At 44.7% G+C, this 21,579-nt stretch overlaps 1 protein-coding gene across 1 annotated transcript; it reads right to left on the bottom strand.

The window, feature by feature from the left end:
- Positions 1-18,782: 18,782 nt before the first annotated feature.
- Positions 18,783-21,130, bottom strand: PRR18 (proline rich 18). The gene is made up of 2 exons (XM_056486969.1): positions 21,098-21,130; positions 18,783-20,153 (listed from the first exon to the last, which is right to left on the bottom strand). The coding sequence occupies exons 1-2, from the start codon at positions 21,128-21,130 to the stop codon at positions 19,125-19,127; spliced, it is 1,062 nt and encodes a 353-aa protein (XP_056342944.1). The 3' UTR covers positions 18,783-19,124.
- Between the last annotated feature and the right edge of the window lie 449 nt (positions 21,131-21,579).

Here is a 21,579-nt window from a genome sequence, read left to right as displayed (position 1 = left end):
AGGTGAAATGTGAACCCTTGTGCCAAGATATGATCCATTAATAGACAATAATCAACAGTGCTACCTTCGTGTTTCTTCCCCTCCTGTCCTGACTTGCAAGCATTTTCCAGAAATTGTCCTGTTTTTTAATCTATGTTTCAATATATTGCTTACATAGTTTATGTACTGGAAAAATTGTACTTGCTCTTTAAAAATAGTCTCCAATTCAAGTAACAGCACACAGCTCAGTTAACTCATTTATCTATAGAGGCTATGGAGTTACACTGAATTTTCAGCTAAAGACAAAAATGAGGGAGGAAGAATAAGAACATAACAATATATTGCATACATTTAGCTATATTATACTCTACAGAGATACAAATTTTAGCAGATAGTCTAAACAACTGCTCTAAATATCCCACATCACACCCAAGTAAAAGTAAGTTTTCAAAGAAGAAGAAGTAAAATAGGGAATTAAGAAAAGTACTGATAGAATAAACTTAAAGAAACCCAAATGAACAAACAACAACCCAACCAATTAAAAAAAAGAAATCACAACAAGCCTGATATTTGGGTTGTGTTTTCTTGGTTTTGTTTTGGGTTTTTAATAAAAACATTGAAAGCAAAAAAACCAAAAAACAAAAAATCAAATCCCTCACAACAAACAAAATCTAATAATAAATGTAATGTAATCTTCAAGTCAAACTCCTGGCTTGGCACTCAGGAGTGCTGAGTTTGGACACTACAGCATCCAACAGCTTTGTCTGAGGCTGTTCAGGGAAGGTCTGCTCACACTGTGCAAGCTTCTTGTATATTCCCTCAAATATTGAGACCAAATTTTCAGAAAGAAAAAAAGAAAAGACTGTAATGGCTTCAGACACCTAGTTAAGCAGCTTGTTTCCGAAAAGTGCTGATGACCCAGGAGCTCCCATTCACTTCAAAGTGTAGGATTTGGGAATGTTTGTTGCTTTAAGATTTATGGTCTCTCTACATCCTAAATGAGAGATTCAAGAAATTACAGCAAGTAGCTCATCTCCATTAAAATTAGAAAGAAGTGCTAGACTGATTTGTGGCATCTGTTCCAGAGACCAACACATTCATGTCTTCACTGATGCTGCTGGAGGAGAAAAGGGTGTAAAGAAGGGAGGGTACCCCAGGGAAAGCTCTGCTGAGGAGCTAAAGGGCACCTCAGCACAAAACCCTCCAGCTGACAGGAGCCACAGCACACGAGACAGAGGAGAGGATGGGAACTCTTTCTCCCTCCAGACTAGTTAGTAGCAAAGGAACAGAATTCAGCTCACAGCTCTGACTATATTCCTGTCAGTGAGCCAGTTTAGCAACATTGTGTAAAAACAGAATGGCAAGCTGGGCAATAACAGACCAAGGCAGCATGTGGAAATCCACAGCTAAACAAAATAACACCATCAGGAGCAAAAACTTTGATTGAAACAGAGGGGAGAATTCTTATCATGCAGCAAAGCTGTTGTACGGACAAGCTGACAGACCAAACCTACAAAACCTCTACAAAATCTCCTAACATTTAGATATTGATACCCACAGGGATTTTTGGGGACTGGCAAGTCACCAAAATAAATGTGTTATTTCACTCCAGGCAGGACTGTTCCCCAGTGCTTCCTGAAAATATGGCATGCCTCACCCGGGAAAGTTTGGGAAGGCTTCCTCCTTTTCTGAAGGGAAGAAAAAAATAGCAACTGCAAAGGGTAAGAGTCCATAAAGGGATGTCACTGTTAGCAACCTGAGTGACAGACAGGAAGGAGATTTCCACAACTGGCATTTGGTGAATTGCAAGCTATAAAAACTCTTTGGAGATTGGCTGGGCTGTCTGCAGTTTCTGGGGACGGCAATTTAATTCTGTCTATTACTCAAAGATCTTATTTTATTTATATTATTTGTTTCAGAATTTCTTCCTATACCAAAGTAAAGCAAGAAAACAGAACAAATCACACTTTTTACTAGGTTATTTTTTCAATGATTGTATAACTAGAAAAGTGGTTTTAATATCTCAGGTTTCTTTGCACCTATCACTGGAGAAAAATAATTATACTTGTAGTTGTGGTTACAGTCTCCTTTCATCTGATTTATTTTTCTTTTATTGTGCTTTTTGTACAGTCATTATTTTCCTCTTTTAAATCTGGAAATTACTATTATAATGCATCTATGCTGAAGTTGCACCTTAATAATCCTAGCCTGCAGCACCAAGTGGTTTATTTCAGCTGAAATGGAAAAAGAAAATCCCTCCTGCACCAAGAAAGCTCTCAGAGAAAATACAAATAAAATCTTTCTGAAAAAATTATTTTTGTAATTTAAAGAATTTCATACATAAATATTGGCTACCCCTCTTCTCAACATTCTCCTGCTCCTCAACTTCACATCTTTTTCTTCTTTTGCTGTTCAAGATTTCATTTGATACTAAAATCAGACATTGAGATCTGGTTTATCTGCTTTCAAACTTCCCTATTCAGCAAGTCCAGGGAGCATAAATAACATTTCTGTGTCTGTAGAGATCCTATTACATATTAAGCTGACACTTGAGGAGATGGGAGAAAGGAGAAGTCTCACTAATTTACACTCTGCAGGTTTTTTTTTTTTAATTTAAAAAGTGTATTTTTCATCTTTATATATATAGCTCCATCCTGGATAGATGGGAAATAAAAGGAAAAGCTAAAGGAGCTCAAGCTCTTTGGCAAGTTGAAACTATTTAAATAATAAGCCCTTTGAAATGTCAGTTCACCAACTTGTTTTATTGTGTTTATCTTTAAAATAGAAGAGATAGTCTAGTCATTGATATACACCTAAGAAATTTACCTGCATTATTTAGTTAAAAGAATTTAATTAAGCAGCAAAGAAGAAGATGCTTAACTTTCCTCAGAGTGCTATGGACCTCTTAAGAGCACAAACATACCAACACTTGTATTTGATGCAAGATTGGCTAAATTGGACGTTGAGACACGTAGGGCACAGAGGAATGAACATGAGCAGAAGCACCTCGTACAGAATACAATTATTGTAAAGCACAGGCCAGTAGTAACTGCATGAAGCAAATGTCCATGGCAGTGGTGGCTTTTTTCCTGGGGAAAGGAGAAGGCAATGGCAGATTTAGTCCAAGAATCCCTTTCCTTCCCCAGTTTCTGGAAGCCTCTTTTCCCCAAACTCATCTTGAAACAGCCTTGGCGGGAGGTGTGTATTTTTCAGCGGCTGACACTCACACTCGCTATTACCGCACACTATCCAGCCACAGACTAGGGGCACCGGGAGGCAGGATTTCCCGGGATTTCCGGGGATTTCCCAGCTGTAGGCAGCTGGCAGCTCCTGCAGAGCCCCAGTAGATGGCAACGTTGACCTGAGTGTCCTCGGGCTGCAGTCCGTGCAGGGTTTGGGAGATGCTCCTCCTTTCCGTGCGCTCCGGAGCGCGGATCAGCAGCTGCGGTACTGCAGAGAACCTGCTGCTCTGCAGAGCATGCCGAGCTACGGAGAAAGGAGGAAAGAAAAGCCACAGGAGCCAGCCTTCTGGAAGAAAAGGACATTCGAGCCAGCAGTGGAATTGCAGAATCATAGAATGGTCCGGGCTGGGTGGGAGCTTTCAAGGTCACTTCATCCATCCCACTGCAATGAGGGACATCTTCAACTAGCCCAGATTGCTCAGAGCCCTGGCCAGCCTGACCTGGAATGTTTCCAGGCATGGGACATCCACCACTTCTCTAGGTAACATGTTCCAGTGTTACACCACCCTCTTTGTAAAAAAATTCCTCCTACATCTAACCTAACTTGACCCTCCTTCAGTTTGTGACCATTACCCCATGTCTATCTCAACAGGCCCTGCTAACAAGTCTGAATACAAGGTGTCTTTTCAGCTGTGTACCATTACTGTCTCTGGCACTACAGAATTACAGCTGTCTCACTGCTGTATGCACTGTCCTGCAAGTGACAGGAAGGATCCTGAAGTGCAAACAAATCTCTCTGTTATCAGCAAGGCATGAGCTGAGACCCAGCTGTGTCAAACTGCACCTTGATGGAGCAAATACTAGAGCTGTGAGAAAACACTGAGAACATCTCACAACAGCCACTACAAAAGCTTTTTTTGAAAAGTCTTCTGACACAGCATGTATTTTCATATGCCATTATGCAAATAAATATTGTTGAATATCCATACCATCCCTCTAATATCTAGGTTAATCAGGGTGGACTCTCATTTGATGCACAATAGTCCATACTGAAAATGACCAAAGGACTCCTTTCCAGCCTTGCTGTGCAGACTCTCCCCTGCTAGCTGATGAAAACAATGGGCACTGCAGCACAGTAACAGCAAAACACCAAACCTAAAAATCTCATTTCCCTTAGTACATGGGAGATTTTCTGAAGACTGCCTTCAGCATTTTAGGCTATATAATCAATTTTTGCTCTGGCCCACACAGACAAACACAAAGAATAAAAATAAATTCATAAAAGAATTAAAAATGCCAGTAGAGCAACCACAACTGATGGTGCATTCCATTCTGTTAGCAGTTAAACCAAAGTGCTCCACCAATACAGAAACTGTCTTGGCACCTTGGTCACCTGTATGATTTCCCTGTTACTTAACCAGAAGTCCTTAAATTCAGTACTGTCTGTTACCAGGTGCCTTCTACAATGTCATTACCTGATGCATTAGGGCTTGTTTCATCACACCTTCTTAATCTTCCTCACTAAGTGCTGATTTGACATTTATCCTCTCTGTTTGCCATCTTTGACAGTCACCTTCTGTGGTTATTCTGTACTAAGATAAATTGGTGCCAAAAAGGAGAGGCTGTGCACTTGTGGCAATGGATATCTTCAGGTTGTCTTTGACAATATATAATTCAAACCATGAATGGAGCTAGAATAACACACTTAACCACACTACACATACTTAGATACCAAGAACATGCACCTGGTTCTCAGACATCTCAGTAAACTGGAGTGGATGTTGTGCATCCTTTCTGACACAATCTTTGCTGCACAAAACAGAATTGAACGGCCGAAATCCTACATGCTGCACCAGCAAACCATAAAGATGCCAAAACCAACCTATAAATCCTGTTGGAATGCAGAGTTTCTTGTTCCATGTGTGATGCAATTAGTGTATCAGGGACATCCATACCAGGTAGGCAGCTGTAACTCATGACCTGCAGGTCATGGACAGCTGGAGGTCTGGAGGGATGGCCTGTGGCAGAGCAGCAGCTCTGGTAGCTCACAGGTGTGCAAGACTTGCTCAAAGCTTTGATATAAAGAAGTAAACTATGTCAATTGGTTGAGTGTTTATCACACATTTAAAAGCACACAGCATTTTATTGGGATATCAAAGAATCAAAGCAATTCTTATGAATATGGACCAAAAAACTGCAAACAAACAAACAAACAAAAAACCCCAGAGTTTTTAAAAATGTTTCATTAATGTCTAAAATTGGACTACTGTAGAAGAACTGTACTGACAGAAGAGGGTATCTGCCAGACCCTCTCTAAGCTTTAGGAAATGGCAAGTATTCCAGGCAAGCAGGAACATAAAACAGATCAGCTCCTTGTCCTGCACTGGCCTGTGACCTCAGATCTGGCTTGAGGAACTAAAGTATTTGGGTACCAGACACAGAATAAACTTATGCTATTTAGCATATTCTATCTATGCCATGTTGGGGTTTTTTGGTTTACTGTAACTATCAAATGCTCAGCATCCAACTCTGATTAAGCCTGATACCTTCCTGGGCTCACCAAGTTTCTGAGTGCCATTCCAAGAAATACAGAAATACAGAAAGCATCCTCTCAATCCAAGTTACAGAAGCCATGGCTCTTGTGGCAAAGCTTCTGAGTGGCACAGGCTCCCTCACCTGAGGTCAAGAGGCAACACAGAACAATATGCACATTCACTCACCACTACCAAGTGCTATTTGAGATGAAGCCTGATCACATCTTTCTTGTTTGCAGGAGACTGACAACTACAAAGAAAACAGTTGCCATCTCACAGAAATACCTGGCATTACTGACATCATTCATGCACAACATCACTTCTCCCTCTTTATCTCTCTGTAGTACAATCTGTTGCTATGAAATCTCAAGAATGCCAGTGATTGATTTTGAAAGTCAGTGAATATCTAATGTGTATCTAATAAGCAGCAAAATGAGGCAGATGTGACAACAAGCAGAACAACAGTTCAATAAAAATGACTGGCATTTAAAAAGAAGCTCCATTTTGTTAAAAGCAAACAACAAAAACAAAACACAAAAACATAAGCATAAAGTGCCACTACTTCCTCCTCCAGCTTATTTGCAAAATCCATCTCACTGGTTAAACACCAAAGCACTGCTCAGGAGACACATTGCTCACAGTGGGAAGAATCCCACTTTCATTGCAAGTAATCCTTTGCTACCAAGGACACGAGCAAACATGCACAATCCTGGTGGATCCCAGCCTGCAGAAGGGCCTGCAGGCACTCCCTGTGTGCAGAAGGGTGGAAGGCAGCCTTGGCACCCACCTCACCCTGCAAGTATGGGGCAGCAGCACTGCCTGGGGTGATGAGCCACAGCAGTAATAGCTTATGGCACTGACAGTGTTTTGTAAGGGAGGGGGCCAAAGAGAGAAACTCAGTCAGTAGCAGTAATTCCACCCATGCCAGTTCTCCTCTCATTTTCAAATCCAGCCTCTGAAGCATCCTGAGCAGAGAAGTGCAGCAAACCTTCACAGTTCTGTCCAAAGCAGCAGGGGGAGAGGCACAGATGATGCTGTGGTTTCAGATGAATGTACACCCCAGGTACCACGAGCAGCACAGGGATCTCCTGCCTCAGAGAGGACGGGGCTGACAGATGGTGCAGGTGCCCGTGGTCTCTAGAGGCAAGATGATGCTACTGACAATTATGTTGGCAGTGCAAGATTTATAAGAGAGAAATGGAACCATGCCACAGACTGAGGTATTTTGTTGTTGTGCCATATCCCTAAGCTCCTGTCTGCTCCTCTTCACATCAACCTTATTTTTCTTTCTCCCCCTCCCCCAGTCCATCTTGCAGCAGCTCCCTGGTGACATCCCATTTGCCTTTTTCCACAGAGAGCTCCCCAGCAGCACCACTCAAACAATTCAGGAAGCTCTCTGTGGCTGAGCTCACAGCTCTGTCTGCAGTGAACACACAGAGCAGACATACAGATGAGCCTAGGTGAAGAGGCATTGCTGTGGGTCAGTGGCTGTTCACCTCTTCCCTACCAACACAGCCCTGGAGCTTATTTCTGATCCAACCTCAAATGGGCTTGAAGATAGCACAGCAAGAGTGCAGAAAGAAACAAAGAAGTAATTAACCTACTATGAGAAAACTTTCTGATACAAGACAGTCTAAGACTCCTTTAATCAAAGACATATCATAGAATCACAGAATATGATGAGTTGGAAGGACCCACAAGGATCCACGTTGGCATACAAGTGCTTCCTTCATGTGTGACCCAAATCTTACTCCAAGTGAACACAACTGCTGAGAAGCCACTGTAAATGTACTACTAAATCCAAGCTCAAATCTGCCTATTTGTGTGCTAATGGTCTCAACTGGTCATTCACTTGTTGGATCAATTGCTGGCTGTACATGAGACACTGTGTTGAACCCACACTTCCTTGTGTCAACATTGCTTCATCCTTCTGTTGGATTATGCATTGTCTACTTTCTCTAAAGAATTTAAACAAAGACCCACAGAGAGCACACATTATATCCCAAACTCAGTACTTTATCTTTTTCCCCTACACAAACATTTCTATTGTGCAAAAGCACCTGCATCACAACACATAAATTAAAACAAGAGCCTGAATCCACAGCAGTCAGAAGAGGGATGTAGTTGTAGTGAGGCAACACTTGGCACTGCCCCATCCTGCTGAGGCATTCAGCTCATAGAGCAGCATTCACAAGTCCAAGCCAGACAAAATCCAGCAGAGCCTGGGGCTTAAGGGCTGAAATCTGCCCTCTCACAGGAGCACAATGACTTTTTTCATACTCTGGCTGCAGAGGTGAGGAGGAAATAATTTAAAAACCCATAAAGTAACAAAGAAGGACCCAATAAAAATGTTACTCACAACTGCATTCAGATGTTGCATTCAACATCTTTGGAGAGAATTAACTATTAATTTGTTACTATCTATAAGAGCTGGGCTCTTTTACAAGCAGAAACCTTTCACTGTCATCCCTCTGATGGTGAAAACTCTCCCACAAAGTGGCAAGCTTTGCACAGCATGCTAGTAGTGGTCACTGCACTCATGCCCTCTGTATGAAGGAGTTCACACCCACATCCCCTCACCTTCCAGGAGAGCAGCATAACAACCAGGCTGTTGATGATACTGGGGGAGAATTTTTAACTTCTCTTATGACCTTACTACACAAGGCAAAGAGGATGTCCACAATGCAATAACTCTTCCCTAAGACAAGGACATGAACCAGGTAAAGAGGAATCCTGCCTTTCATTTGTTCCTAAAACAATCAGCTTTTTCTTTTAACTATAGTAGTCTGTCAAGAAACAGTAATCCACAAATTTTCCCTCTTCTAAATCCTTGCTTCCTACCTCGTTATGAGCACAGTTTATCACACACACAAAGCTGCCCTTGAAACCCTAAGAGCTGTTTTTGAAACTGGAGCTCCACAAGCCAGATAGGACAGAGTTTCACAGTGAAAAAAAAAAAAGTGTTTACTACCCATAACCAAGCAATAAAAATACCATTCAGACAACTGTTCAAACTGTGGAAAGAGACCAAGTTCCATGATCTCTATTTGCTCCCTCCCCACACCCAGGCTCCCTGGCAGATGAAACACAAGAAAGCCCCCATTAGTATGCTCAGGAGGTGAAGGCTTGGGTTTGCCAGCCTCTTACCAGGCAGCACAGTCAGCACCAACCAGAACATGTCAATGTGCAGCCCAACAGGCTGCATAATTAGGCAGGTTCTGGCATTTTCCAGTGGCCACTGCAGGGATCTGTTGTAAAACCCATCACAGTACAGCACAGCAAACTTAGAAACACAACCAGGCTGCACAAGGAAGAGCAGACCTGAGCAGTAAGTGATGTTGAAACCACTTTTAAGAAGCCTGTGTGAGCATATAGGGGGATGGATGAACTACTTCATACCTAGCTTCATGTGACTGGCCCCACAACCATGGTGTGCAGGTGTGTGTACATTCTTGTGTGCTTTTTCAGAGGAAAGAGTGAATGCCAGCCTTCCTCCTGCCAGCACAGGGCTGGGTGAATAAAGTGGCTCTGTCTGTGGAGCCACTTTGTCACCTGCTACCTGAGTCAATCACAGGAAGAGTTGGTACATCCATTCTCCTTGGCATTTCACAGGCATTTGCCAGCATTCTCAGCTCGGTCTCCTTTTCCTCAAGCTCCAAGAGTGACAGCCTCCAGCTATTGCTCCTCCTGGCTGAGTCTTTCCATCCCTTCAGCCTGGCTCTGACCTGAATCTGTATCATTTTCCCAGGCACTGAGCACAGACCACTTTCCCCAGAGCTGTTGCCTCAAGCTCTTGTCCTTATTGTAACCTCGACCAGCACAAGAGGCTGGCAGAGAAGAGCACTGATGGTGTAGGAAAATCTGTTCCTGCAGCCCCTTCTGACCTCCTGATCCCAGAAGGCAACTGTGGCTGCTGGCAAAGTTCTGCTCCATGCTCAAGCCCTCATTTTAAACATGCTTCAGACTGAGAAAGCCTTCAGAGAAGAAAACCAGAACCTGCAGCTTTCAATTTAATAAGACCTTTGAGAGTGTGTGCAGAATAAAACATCCTGTTTAATCTTTCATTTGATCAAATACAGAAGACTTAGGGAAAAAAGGTTGCTATTGGACACAAATGCAACAACTTAAATGTCAAAATCCTGCTGTAAAGCACAGAGAAGTTACAATAGTAACAGTAAGTTATGTTAGTAATTATGCACTGAAATCAGTGTACATTTTTTTCCTTCCCAAATTTTTCCCAAGAGCAATTGAACTATTCCTCTTTTCGTAAATATAGATTTTTTTGATGCACACACCTGGAACAGAATTTAATTCTCTCTTGAAGTGGCTTAATGGTTAAAAAACAGCACCAGGATCTAGGAGACATCATGCAGTTCTAAATACATAAAATACTTTACCCACTTGTACTTTAATGTGGGTTAGAGCATGGCCAGTCAGTGCTGCAGTACAAATATTTGGCAATGGCCACAGCCATGCCAGAAATGTATTAAGCAGAAGAAAAGAGAGCTGCTCATCTCATGCACATTTCATGTCAAAATATATCATCTGTGACTGCACATCACACCTCAGCATGGCTTTGTGTGGAGGATAAACTGCTCTGATTTACAGCATTATAGATGTTTGCTAAATGCCTTAATTGCCCTGTCTTCTTTCAAAGTGGCACTTCTTTATTAGCTTTCACAGTGTGCTATGTAAGGCAGATAATTTTTTCCTAATTCTTTATTGACACCTTAAAAAAATCTGTATTTTGCTAATATTCCTTTGAATAAGAAGAGTGTCTGCTTTACCTCAGCATTCAGTGATGAACAGCCACAGTCAGCTCCTCGTTACTATGGCAATATTACATAGGAGGTACAGAAACAGACTGATGCTTTTATCTTCCCCCTTTGTACCTAGAATATGCTCACTTCCCCCCTCCCCTCCTTTATTTTTTGAACAAAACAGCCACAAAGAGGGATGGTGAACCATTCAGAGAATCAAAACAGAGGTTATTTCATTAACTTTGTTGTTATATCAACTGAGGATAAATTGTAGGTCTGCGAATGAGATATAAACACCAAAGACCTTAAGATATGTTCTTGCAAACAAAGCCTTTTCTTTTTCTCTTGAAAAAAAAAATTAAAAAGAAACCTTAGTGACCCACTCTGCTTGCTTCTCAAGCAATGCTGAACCCCTTTGCTCTTTAGCTGTACCCAGGCAACAGTGAGAGCAAGGATCACTCACATAACTGGCTGTTTCCCCTGAAAACAACTAAACCAGTCAATGTAGACACATTTGTCTGTGTCAGCTGCAATGAAATCCTGGTTTTCATGTGACTCCATCCAAGAGGCAACAGAAACAGGCTCCTGCATGGCTGCTAACACCAGCTCATCTCTATTCAATTGTTTCTAACCAGCAATGGTCTAAGCCCTCCGCTCTAACTCCCCCCAAGGTTTACAGCAAAACATCTCATTTGCATCTCCTCACCCCGCCCCTTGTGGAAGCTCTCCCTGCTTGTTTCAGTCAAAGCAAACCCCAGGAGGAAAGGTTTCCAGCTCAGGGCTGTGATGGGCAGGGAGGCAGGCATGTTGAGCTGCTCAGCCAGCTGAGCCAAGGCGGGAGCTTTGCCACAGCTGGGGACCAGCCAGTGGTGGCACAGGGTGGCTGCAGCCAGTTTGCTCAGCTCCTTTTGTTCTGCTTACAATCTGTATTCATCCACCAGAGGTTAGAGATGCAGATACTGCCTTCAATATCTGCATAGTATGTTTTCAGACTTATCAAAAAGAAAAAGAAAAAAATAATGGAACAATTTTTCCCTAAAAAAATCAGCTCTTCAAACTCAAGAAATGAAATGTGTGTTTAGGATTTCTAACATTATACACTCCAGTTGCTCATTTCAGCGTAAGCACCATTCAGCAGACAACTTTTTGCAATCCATGGTTCTACAGACACTTCAGTACTGCCCTAGACAACCCATTTTTCTTTCTCCTTTGTCCCAAGTCTATAGCTTTGACAGCTACACATTTTCAATGTATGTTCCTCTGGCTTTCAGCATTTTAAAAATATCTTGCCAGTGGAGGTGGAGATTCCTGGTTACCACACTTAAGCTTATTTCATTAATTATTTAATTTCATTAAACCCTTACATATAACCTGCACATTCCAAATAATCCACAAATTGCAAGATTTTTATCTCAGACATCTGAGAGAAGTAATAAAGTAGTACACATTACATAAGAACTCCAGGGGGAAAAAAAACAGAAAAAGACACCCCAGCAGTAAACTGTCAGTATGACCCATAACAAGGTTACCAATGTGAATAACATATCTTGCACAGTAAACTTTCCCAACATGCCAGGAACAAAAAGCACTCCAAAAGGCATTGTAAGCATCAATATGAATTCAATATTTGCTGTTTCACAGTAATTGCACCCTGCATTATTGCCAGTTTAAATTAAAGGTATCATGGTGATCATTAAGAGTATCTGGATCAGACTGTCTCCTATTTTGACAGAATCTTTTTCTAATCTCACTGGGAAAAAATCAGAAGCCATGAGATTGGAAACAGTAGATTAACATTTTCCATGTACTTGTAATTTAGAGGAATTGCTTGCTAGTGACATCTTGTGCATTATCCTTCAGATACAATTGCCAAGCTACATTATTTCTACCCTAAAATTACCTGAGAGAAGTCTACAAACATTTTCCTCAAAGCTAAAGAAGCTCAGTGGCCACTATGAATTGAAAAATACCCATTTTCCATAGACCACATGGTTGAATACAGTGATCAGTACAAAATATCCCCATAACAAGTACTTAATGCCAGGGCATCAGTGTTCCTGTTTAATGATGGGTGTGCAGAGCATTTCAGTCCCAAGAAGAGATCTCAGGCATTGCAAACCGACATGGGGAAGGCACGTGGATGTGTAAGACAGACCACTTGGTTAGAGGCTCTAAACTCACTCTCAAGATCTGTTCAGCACTTCACAGGGTGGTAAAAGAATAAATCCCAGTGACACAGAGCCCCACACTCTCAAGAACATTTATTTAACTGTTGGCTCTTTTTCTGTCTGCTTTGAAACTTTGCACCTCAGGGGAGAAGGGGAGAGAGGTTTAGCTCACTGTCAGGAGTTTCTGTGTGAGAAGTTGTAATAATGGTTGCTGCAGGAGAAAAGCACAGGGAGGACAGTATTATAGGAGCATCTATTGAAATGGCTGGATCTCTGTTAAGATCTTCATACACTAGGCACTAAGCAAACAAAATGCTTTCAGAGAACAGAGCTGTAATTATTGCATGGATTGTGTTCAAACAAAAAAAAAACAAAAAGGACACACAAAAAAATTAAAGAAAAAAAAAAAAACTTAAAAAAAAATAAAGAGAGAGAGAAAATTGAAACCACAGGTTCTTACTGAGGACTGTGACCTGTTTGCTGTGCTGGGCCATGTGGTGCCAGGGCAGAGCAACCCCTGTTCAGTCCCTGGGGCATCTCTGTGAGGTTTGCAGAATTCTCTGTTCCAGGGGAGACTCCCCCATCTTGGGAAAGCTCCCCCTCACCAGCTTTTCCCTTGACAATTCCTCTCAGGTGCTTCATGCACAGAGAGCCTTTTCTGCAGAACTTTGCTTTTATTTGCTCCTATTTCTGTCCCAGTCCTAAACAGCCTCTGTTGGTTTTAATCTAAAGCATTTAAAGTTCTGTCACTTAGTGCTGTTCCCACGTGGGTTTTGCTATTCTGGAAGCTCCCTGGCAAAGCAAGTGCTGTGATTCATTTCCCAGCCCCTCACTGCGTGACGCACCTGCCCGGCTGTTGGGACCATGCTGGAGGGTGAAACTCTGCCAGCCAAGAGAATGTTAAAAAAAAATAAATTTGGAGTACCAGAATTTAGTACAGTTTGCTCTCCTCTGTGCTAATTGATAAGAAGGCAACAGCTTCAGTGTTAATTTATTTTTATGTTTAGTTAGGAACCTTTTTTCCCTTTTCATTTAGAACTGTGATGGCGAGAGGAAAAATAATGGAAGCATTACATTCCTTTTAGTCAGAGTGCTGAGAGCTGAACATCAGTTGACCCTCACTGAACAGTTCATTTAACCAAAAAACAAAACTAATTGGGGATGTAGAAGTAATTCTTTGAATTTTTATCACACCTAACACTTCCACCCACAATAAGCCCTGACAATAAGAATGACCTATAGTCACTATTGCAGGTGGCAATTAAGCATCACAACAGCCACTCAATCATCCTCCCTGCCCCCACCAGTGGAATGGGGAGGACAATCAACAGTAGAACTTGTAGGTCGATATAGAAACTAAGCTAAATAGCTAAATAACTAAATAACTAAAAAAATAAAAAAAAAGAAATTAAAAAAATATATATTAATAATGATAACAAAACCAAGCCAAAGCAAACAAGTGATGCACAATGCAATTGCTCACACCCACTGACCAATGCCAGACTCCATCCCCAAACCCAGATCAACTCTCCTTCCAGGTAACTCCCCCAGTTTATATACTGGGCAGGATGTTTTAGGGTATGAAAACATCCCTTTGGCCGGTTTGGGTCACCTGTCCCAGCAGCGTTCCTTCCCAGTTTTCCTTTCTTGTGTCTCCTCACTTACAGAGTATGAGAAACAAAAAAAGTTCTTGACTAGACTGAGCACAACTTAGCAAAAACCAAAAGTTTTCAGTGTGTTATCAGTATTATTCTCATGCTGAATCAAAACACAGCGCTGTACTGAGAAGAAAATAACTATCTCAACCAAAACCAGGACAGTCATTAACTCAAGACAGCTGACTGCAAAACACAGACTGCATTTTTTTTATATATTTTTGATTTTATAAAAGAATTGAAAACCAATCCAAGAAATCTTTAAGCCATTCCAGAGCTCTCAATCCCTCATTATATTTTGCAAAGAAGGGGGGCAAACTGCTCTAATATAATGTCCTTCAAACATAACCTGTAACAGCTCTTTCAATAAAATTAAAAGGTACTAAAAGACCTCATTGCATCATCTACTTACTGTTACCATTGGGAGCCAGCCTCTTTCTCTGGAAGTGGCTCCTAACTCACAGCTCATCCATTTGCTGGCTTGGTCCTGCAGCTGGGTGAGACCCAGGCTGGGGCCCATCAGCTGCAGGCTGTCATTCAGTGAGGCTCACAGCCTTTTCCCCATGCTCTCAGAAGAAGCAAGAGCACCTGTGAAGAGCAAATTACTATTTCCAGAGACTGTTGTTGCAGGTTTTCCTCCGTGGGAAGGGAAAAGGGACATTGACATAATTCTGGAAGGCCATGCAGTGAAGGGCAGTACTTGGCACTGCTTTGGGCTGTCCTCCTTGCAGCAGTGCCAGCTGGGAGCTCGCACACTGCCACACCTGGTCACTGCAAAACCGTGACTACTCTTCCAGGAAGTGCCAAAACTTCTCAAAAATCTCTTCCCCTGTTTACAAAATCGTCATTGGAAAGAGGCTTTTCTTAAGAGAGAAAACTGAACGTGCCTTTACCTAAATCACCTATAAAACCAAAGAAAGAGCTCCCCCAAACAAAAGGATGGTTGTGGTCAAGGCAGACACTGCTCCACTGGTCCTCTCAGGACAGCAGCCCCCAAACTGATGCCCTCACCCAGCTGTGTCAGATCCATTATGGACAGCTGGGAAGGGTGTGAGATGGTGGAGATGTGACAACAGCTCAGGGAATACTGTTTGTCAGGACTTTATAAACGTGCTGGTGAGGAGGATCACAAAAGATAAAAGCTGGGCAATAACATGCTTTGGAAAAAAAACCTTGGAACAAACAGTTACTAACTGCATCAATGGAGCAAGAAAGCTGAGAGATGGGCTAGAACCCAAGGGCAAACTCAGAAATGCACAGGGCAAAGGTTGTTCAGTTAGAAAAACACAGGCTTCACCTGTGTCTGGCCTCTCAGCCTTGCTCAGGAGCAGCAGGAAGGCAACTCTACTTATTAGCTACCTTTAAAAAAATACCCAGAATATGTGTTGCTTCAGGGTGTTTTTCCACTGTAAATCATGCTGATATGTTGGAGGAAGAAGCTATCTACCCCAAAGGAATTATTGATTATTTTAAGCATTGACAGCACCAGCTGCTCCTAACTCTCAACAGCTAAAAGGGTTATGAGTGGGAGGCTTAGGCTGAGGCAATTTGAAGATGGCTAATATCCTGTAAAAAGCAAATGTAGAGACTTCCAGGCTGCTTGTTGGTTCTTATGGCAAAATCAGATCTATACCAGCTGAAAAGTGTTCCTGCAGACACCTGATCTGGTCACCAGTACAGAGCCAGAAGGGTTTTTACTTACAGCAACACTTACACTGGGTGCAGCTCCACAGGCTGAGAACTGGAGGGATCTGGCAGTGTCCTGATCTGTCCAGGGAAAGCTCTCTCACCTTGACTGAGCACAGTGCAGCAGAGGGACAGAAAAGATGCTGTTTCACAGCATCCCACTCGAATTTTCCAGTCATGCCAACCACAACCTGTCCTGAACCCATGAGTGTGGGATGGAGGAAGGCTCAGGCTGACTGGGGATCAGTGGGATAGGAAGTTTTGGTTCTCAACAATTCATAAGGCATTTCCCTCTCATCAAGGAAAGGAAGAGTGTTTGGTTCATTATATGATGCCTATTGCCATGTAATTAAATAATGGATCTTAGACAGCACTCTTCTGCACTGAAACAATGCAATGACTTATTTGAGGGTTTCCACCACTTTCTGAATTTCTACAGGCATTTTTGTCTTGTGGAACCTGCTACTGGGCTCAATTTTCTATTATAACACTTACTAATGAATTAATTAAGCAGTTTTATTATGTTTAGCTACAATTTTTAGATACTGGAACCCAAGAGTTTTCTTTTAAATGGAAAAAAATACTGAGAGGTAAGCAACATGCAAAAGGTACAGAAGTTACAGCTGGTTTGTAGGAATTAACTTCCTCTGTCTATTCTAATATCACTTGTAAAATTTCTGGGCATTTCAGCTGAAAGTAGCCAGAGCACTAAGGGCATAATTTCTCGTTCAGAGAGGGCAGAAAGCTGGCCATACTGAAAACAATAAATCTTGATGTTACCATTTAGGGAAGAGATACTATTCCTAGCAGACATTAGTTATATGACTCCAGAGAATCCAGTGGCTCTTAGCATCCAGCCCAAAATCAGTCATTTGGGGATGAGCTCATCCCAGGCCCACTTCCAGTTGCCATGTACAATGACTTACAATGACTTACCTAACATAAAAGATCTTATCTGCATGATCAGTTTTGTTCAAATAAATTCTCTAGGGAAAATAAATAAATAAATAAATAAATAAATAAATAAATAAATAAATAAATAAATAAATAAATAAATAAATAAAATTTATCCAGGTAGTTTCCAAGTTCTCATATTCTTCATTCTAGGAGCATATTCTTTCTTTTTCAAAGTTGGCAGCCCTTCTGTTCCAGCCCCTCTTGCTCCCAGTTCACACTGTATTTGCTGCAGCTGTGCATTCAAATTTACTGATTTTTTTTGCCATACTTCAGACTCTGAACAAAGCAGCTCTCAGCCTCACAAGTAAGCTTTAACATATTTCAGCCCCTAATGAGTGAATCACACTTCATTGCAACTGGAGATACTGAATGTAGTTAATATGAAGTTTAAGGAACAAAGTTAAGAGTCCAAGATGCTCATTTATAAACTCTCACTCCAAAAAGTGAAACAAAAGGAAAACTCAGCTAATAGCTCAACTACTAGCATTTCCATAATTGTTTGAAGAGGGGAAAAAGAACAACAAAAAGTGATTCTGACATCACTCCAGCATATATTAAATTTGGCAGGAAATAGGAAATCTGCAATTGTTGAGGCAGATTTACTTGAAAATGTTAATGAAAACTGGTAATATTACAGAATTACATGCAAACTCAGCTAAAATGATATGAAAATGCACGTGTTTCATAGCTATCACTACAAATTATTCCACACTTACACTTGCTTAAATGAAATAGAATTAGTCTCCATAAATTTTCATGCCCCATGCTTTTGTCTCTGGCCTTTGAGCATAGCTATTTCACAATTGCCTTATATTGGTTCTTTTTTTTTTTTTTTTTCCAATGGCAGTATCAATGCATTTAATAAATAAATTTGCTCAAACCATCTCCCCAGTCATTCCTTAAGTTTCAGGTGAAAAAAAGGAAAAAGGTACTAGAACAAACATGGAGCAAAATAAAATGCAGCACATGGCTACATCGTGCAACTAATATACAGAAAGGCTTATCTCATAGGATTTAATGGACGTCAGCACAAACATCATTTGGTGTAAACAACTGACGTCTTAGTGAAATTTATAATACCCAATCTGTGGCACTAAACTTTGTTTTACTCCGCTAAGTAAATTCAACTGAATGTGTTCCTGCGTGTTCAAGCATTCATTTGCAAAATACTTATAGAATCAGAGTAAATGCTCAGGTCTGGCTGTTGTTATGGGAAGCTGGATAACAACAATACAAGAGCAACAGTAGGTGGCCGAGACACTGTAAGGCTGGTAAAGACCTACCCTTCCCTTTTCCGCCCCTAATTTCTCCAGCCCCTCCTCGCCTCCCCCAACACAGTGAGCTCGGAAGAGCACCAGGCACGGCCACAGCCCGCAGCGGGGAAGGATGCAGCGGGCCCCGGCGATGGGAAGCCGGGGGATGCTGACAAAGGATGCTGCCTCTGCGCTCGCTCCCTCCCTCCTTTCCATTCCACCTCGGGTCGGGTGTACCTGAATCTCTGCCTGGGTGGGGATGCAATGGCCAAGCCCGTGCACAGACCCAGCCGCTCCTCTGCCCACGCCGCGCCCGCCCGCACCGCGCCGTGCCCCTGCCGCTGTCCCCGTCCCTCTGCCCGGCAGGACCGCTCCCCGCCGCCCTGCTGCCATCTGCCCCCGGCAGCCACGGGCTCGCCCCCGCTGCTCCGTCCCGTGTTCCCCCCGCCTGGCCGGATCCGCGGCTCGGCCTTTTCCCCGGAGCCGAGGCGTCGGCGACTCTCCCGAGGAGCGGCACAGGCTCTCGGCGCGCTGCCAGCCCGCCATCCTTACCTTACGGACACCGCCAGCCTCGGACAGCCAACGCGAAGCCACCAAGGCGCAAAGGCTAACGCAACACAAGAGTCCTTTATTCAAATAAATAAAAATGAACTTTTATGTACAAATATACAAAACCATTACGCACATTTTATAAAGTAGTCGGAAATCTTTAAAAAAACCGCGAGGGTGGAGGCAGGACGCCCACAGCCGGCGCCCTCCCTCCCTCCCTCCAGCACCCGGAGGCCGGCGCCGCTCCTTTGTCCCTCGCCCCGGCGGCGGCGGCGCCCCGAGGATGGGCTCCGGGCCAAGAGCCCCGCTGCCCGGGCTGCCAGGCGCCGCCAGCGCCGCGGGGAGCCCGGCACCGCGGATGGCGGCCCCAGCTCCCCCGGTGCGGGCGCTCCCGGCGGCGCTCACAGGGTGCCCAGGTGCGGCAGCGTCTCCAGCCGCTCGGGGTGCTCGCGGCCGGCCGCGCTCTCCACGCCGCGCAGCCACTCGGTGCATTTCCGCACCAGCCCCTCGTCCGCCGCGGCCCCCGCCTCCTCCTCCTCGTACTCCTCGTCGTCGTAGCGGTGCCGGTCGTTGAGCAGCGAGACCTTCAGCAGGGCGCGCAGGTCGCCGCGCCGGGCCGGGGCGGCTCTGCCGGCGGGGGAGGGCGCGGGCTGCCCCCGCTGCCGCTCCAGGCTGCGGCGCTGCAGCACGCGGATGGCCTCCGGGGGCAGGCTGAGCGAGAAGCGCCCCGCCGCCTCGCCCGCCGCCCCGCCGAGGCTCTCGCAGGAGCGGCTGCCCGCCGCCGGCGCCCCCGGGCGGCCCCGCGGCTGCGGCGGGGCGGGCTGGGGCCGCGCCGCCCGCTCGGCCGGAGCTCTGCGCGGCGGCGGCCGCTGCAGGGACGAGCAGGGCCAGGAGCTGGAGAGGGGCCCCGGCCGCTCCGGGGGCGCCCCCCGCGCCTTCCTCGCCGCCTTCTCTTCTGCGGGCCGGGGCGCCGCCTTCTTGGGGGCCGAGGCGGCGGCCGGCGGCTTCTTGGGCTGCGCCCGGGCGGCGGCGGGGGAAGCGGAGGGGGTGGGCAGGATGGCCGGCAGGAGGGGCGGCAGCGCGGCGGGGCGCCCGGGAGTTCCCTCCGGCTCGTCGCTGCGGGCCCAGGGAGGAGCGGAGGGCAGGGCGGCGCTTCTCCCCGCGGGCGGGCAGGGCCCCGCGGCGCGCCGGGGCTGCAGCCCCATGGCCACGGGCGGACCGGGAGCCCCAGCCGCCGGCGCGGAACGCGAGCGAGCTCTGCGCCGACAGCCGCCGATTTTCCCTCTCGATAACCCGTCCCCCTTCCCGCCCTTCGCCCGCCCCGGGAACACCCTTCCCCGGCGCGGGGTGGGCGTGCGGGCGGGGACGGGGGTCGTGCCGGCACTGGCCGCCCTCCCGAGCGAGCCGCGATGGTCGGGCTCGATGCGCCGCTACTCCGGGGCCGTTTCCCGGTCCTCTCCCGCCCGCCCTACAGCAGAGCCGAAGTAAAGAAGGGGAGGGACGACGGGGCTCACGTCCCGAGGGCAAAAAGGCTCCAAATTCCTCCCGCAGTCCTCAAGCGTCCAAGCGTAAAAAGGCAATATGTTAAAATCATGTTAAACTGTCTTGCCGTCTTAAAAACATGAATGATACGCTGAGCTCCTTGACTGCATGAAGAATCGTGAAAAAGGGCAGGGAGACAGGACTAGAGACAGACACACTTAGACCTGGGGCTGATTCGGACTTTGTGGATAAGCACTGCCTGGTTTGGTAATAAATAGTACAGTCCAGAGATCCTTCTTCTAATGGCATTGCCGTCTGTGACAGAGCTAAAGCACATACCCCAGTATTTTGTTTGTTTGGGGTTTGGTTTGGGTTTTTGTGATGTCCAAGACAGCAATTCTCTATCTTTTCAAGTACCCTAGCCAACAACAGGGGTTTGGAGAAGTTTCATGGAGAAGTAATAAGTAAACATGTATTTCCTATGGATCCAAGATGATTACCACCACTCTAAAATTTAGCCTTAGAAGTCATGACATATAATTTCTACAGCATTTACTTCAAAGTACGATTTTAATTAGAGTCCCAAAACTTTACCAAAAAAAATGGATAGCATGTATGCAATCCACAGGGACAGATCTTCACACCCATACTTCCACATTATCATAAAGGGTATTACTACACTGTGAAGATTCCCCAACTGTGAGCTCTTGGAATACTCACTCATGTAAGTAAACAAAGACAGGATGCAAAGGAGCAAAAGATACAGTCAAAACAACACAAATTGTGTGCTCTGTATGCAGATGGAGGAAGTAAACCCTTAAACGTTCAGGAGAGTAAAAAACAACAGGGCAGGCACATGATGTGACAGAGCAAAGTGCATATGAAAGCATACCAGCACACGGAACTCTGGGTTCTTGAACCCCATCTCTCCTGGTGATCTAAGAGATTAGTGGTAACTTCATCATTTACCATAGTGGATAAATAAATAAATAAATAAATAAATAAATAGATTTTGAATAACCAATGTCATTCTAATTAAAGACTACAGTGAAGGTGATTGTGTACCACCAGAACTGGTGGGTGATGGGGCAAAACCAACTCTGGAGCAAATGAAGGCCTGGCCCTGAAGCACGAGTGGGATGGGGTGGGATCTCCCCAGCCAGCTGAGGTCAGCAGCAGCGACTGGGGAAGGGCTAGTCACTTCCCAGATGACACCCACCGCTGGCGACACACATCCTACTTCGTGTAAGCTAAAATCTAAAAGGAACTAAAAATTCACCCAAGGGTGCCCCAGCACCCAGGGCTGTGGGCAGAGCTGGAACAGCTGTCCCTACATCACACTGCACTAGCAAGCCCAAGAGCTTGCTGTGGGGC

Source organism: Oenanthe melanoleuca, chromosome 3, assembly GCF_029582105.1.
Source record: "Oenanthe melanoleuca isolate GR-GAL-2019-014 chromosome 3, OMel1.0, whole genome shotgun sequence".
NCBI classification, from domain to species: domain Eukaryota; kingdom Metazoa; phylum Chordata; class Aves; order Passeriformes; family Muscicapidae; genus Oenanthe; species Oenanthe melanoleuca.
The sequence above is the reverse complement of the archived record's forward strand: the minus strand, read 5'-3'. Positions and strand labels throughout refer to the sequence as shown.

Excerpts from the sequence above, each read along its gene's own strand:
- PRR18 (XM_056486969.1), bottom strand. The coding sequence starts at position 21,130 with ATGGGGTTCAAGAACCCAGAGTTCCGTGTGCTG. Across the intron at positions 20,154-21,097 it reads ACCCAGAGTTCCGTGTGCTG|CGGCGCATCGAGCCCGACCA; the intron begins GTATGCTTTCAT and ends GCCCCGGAGTAG.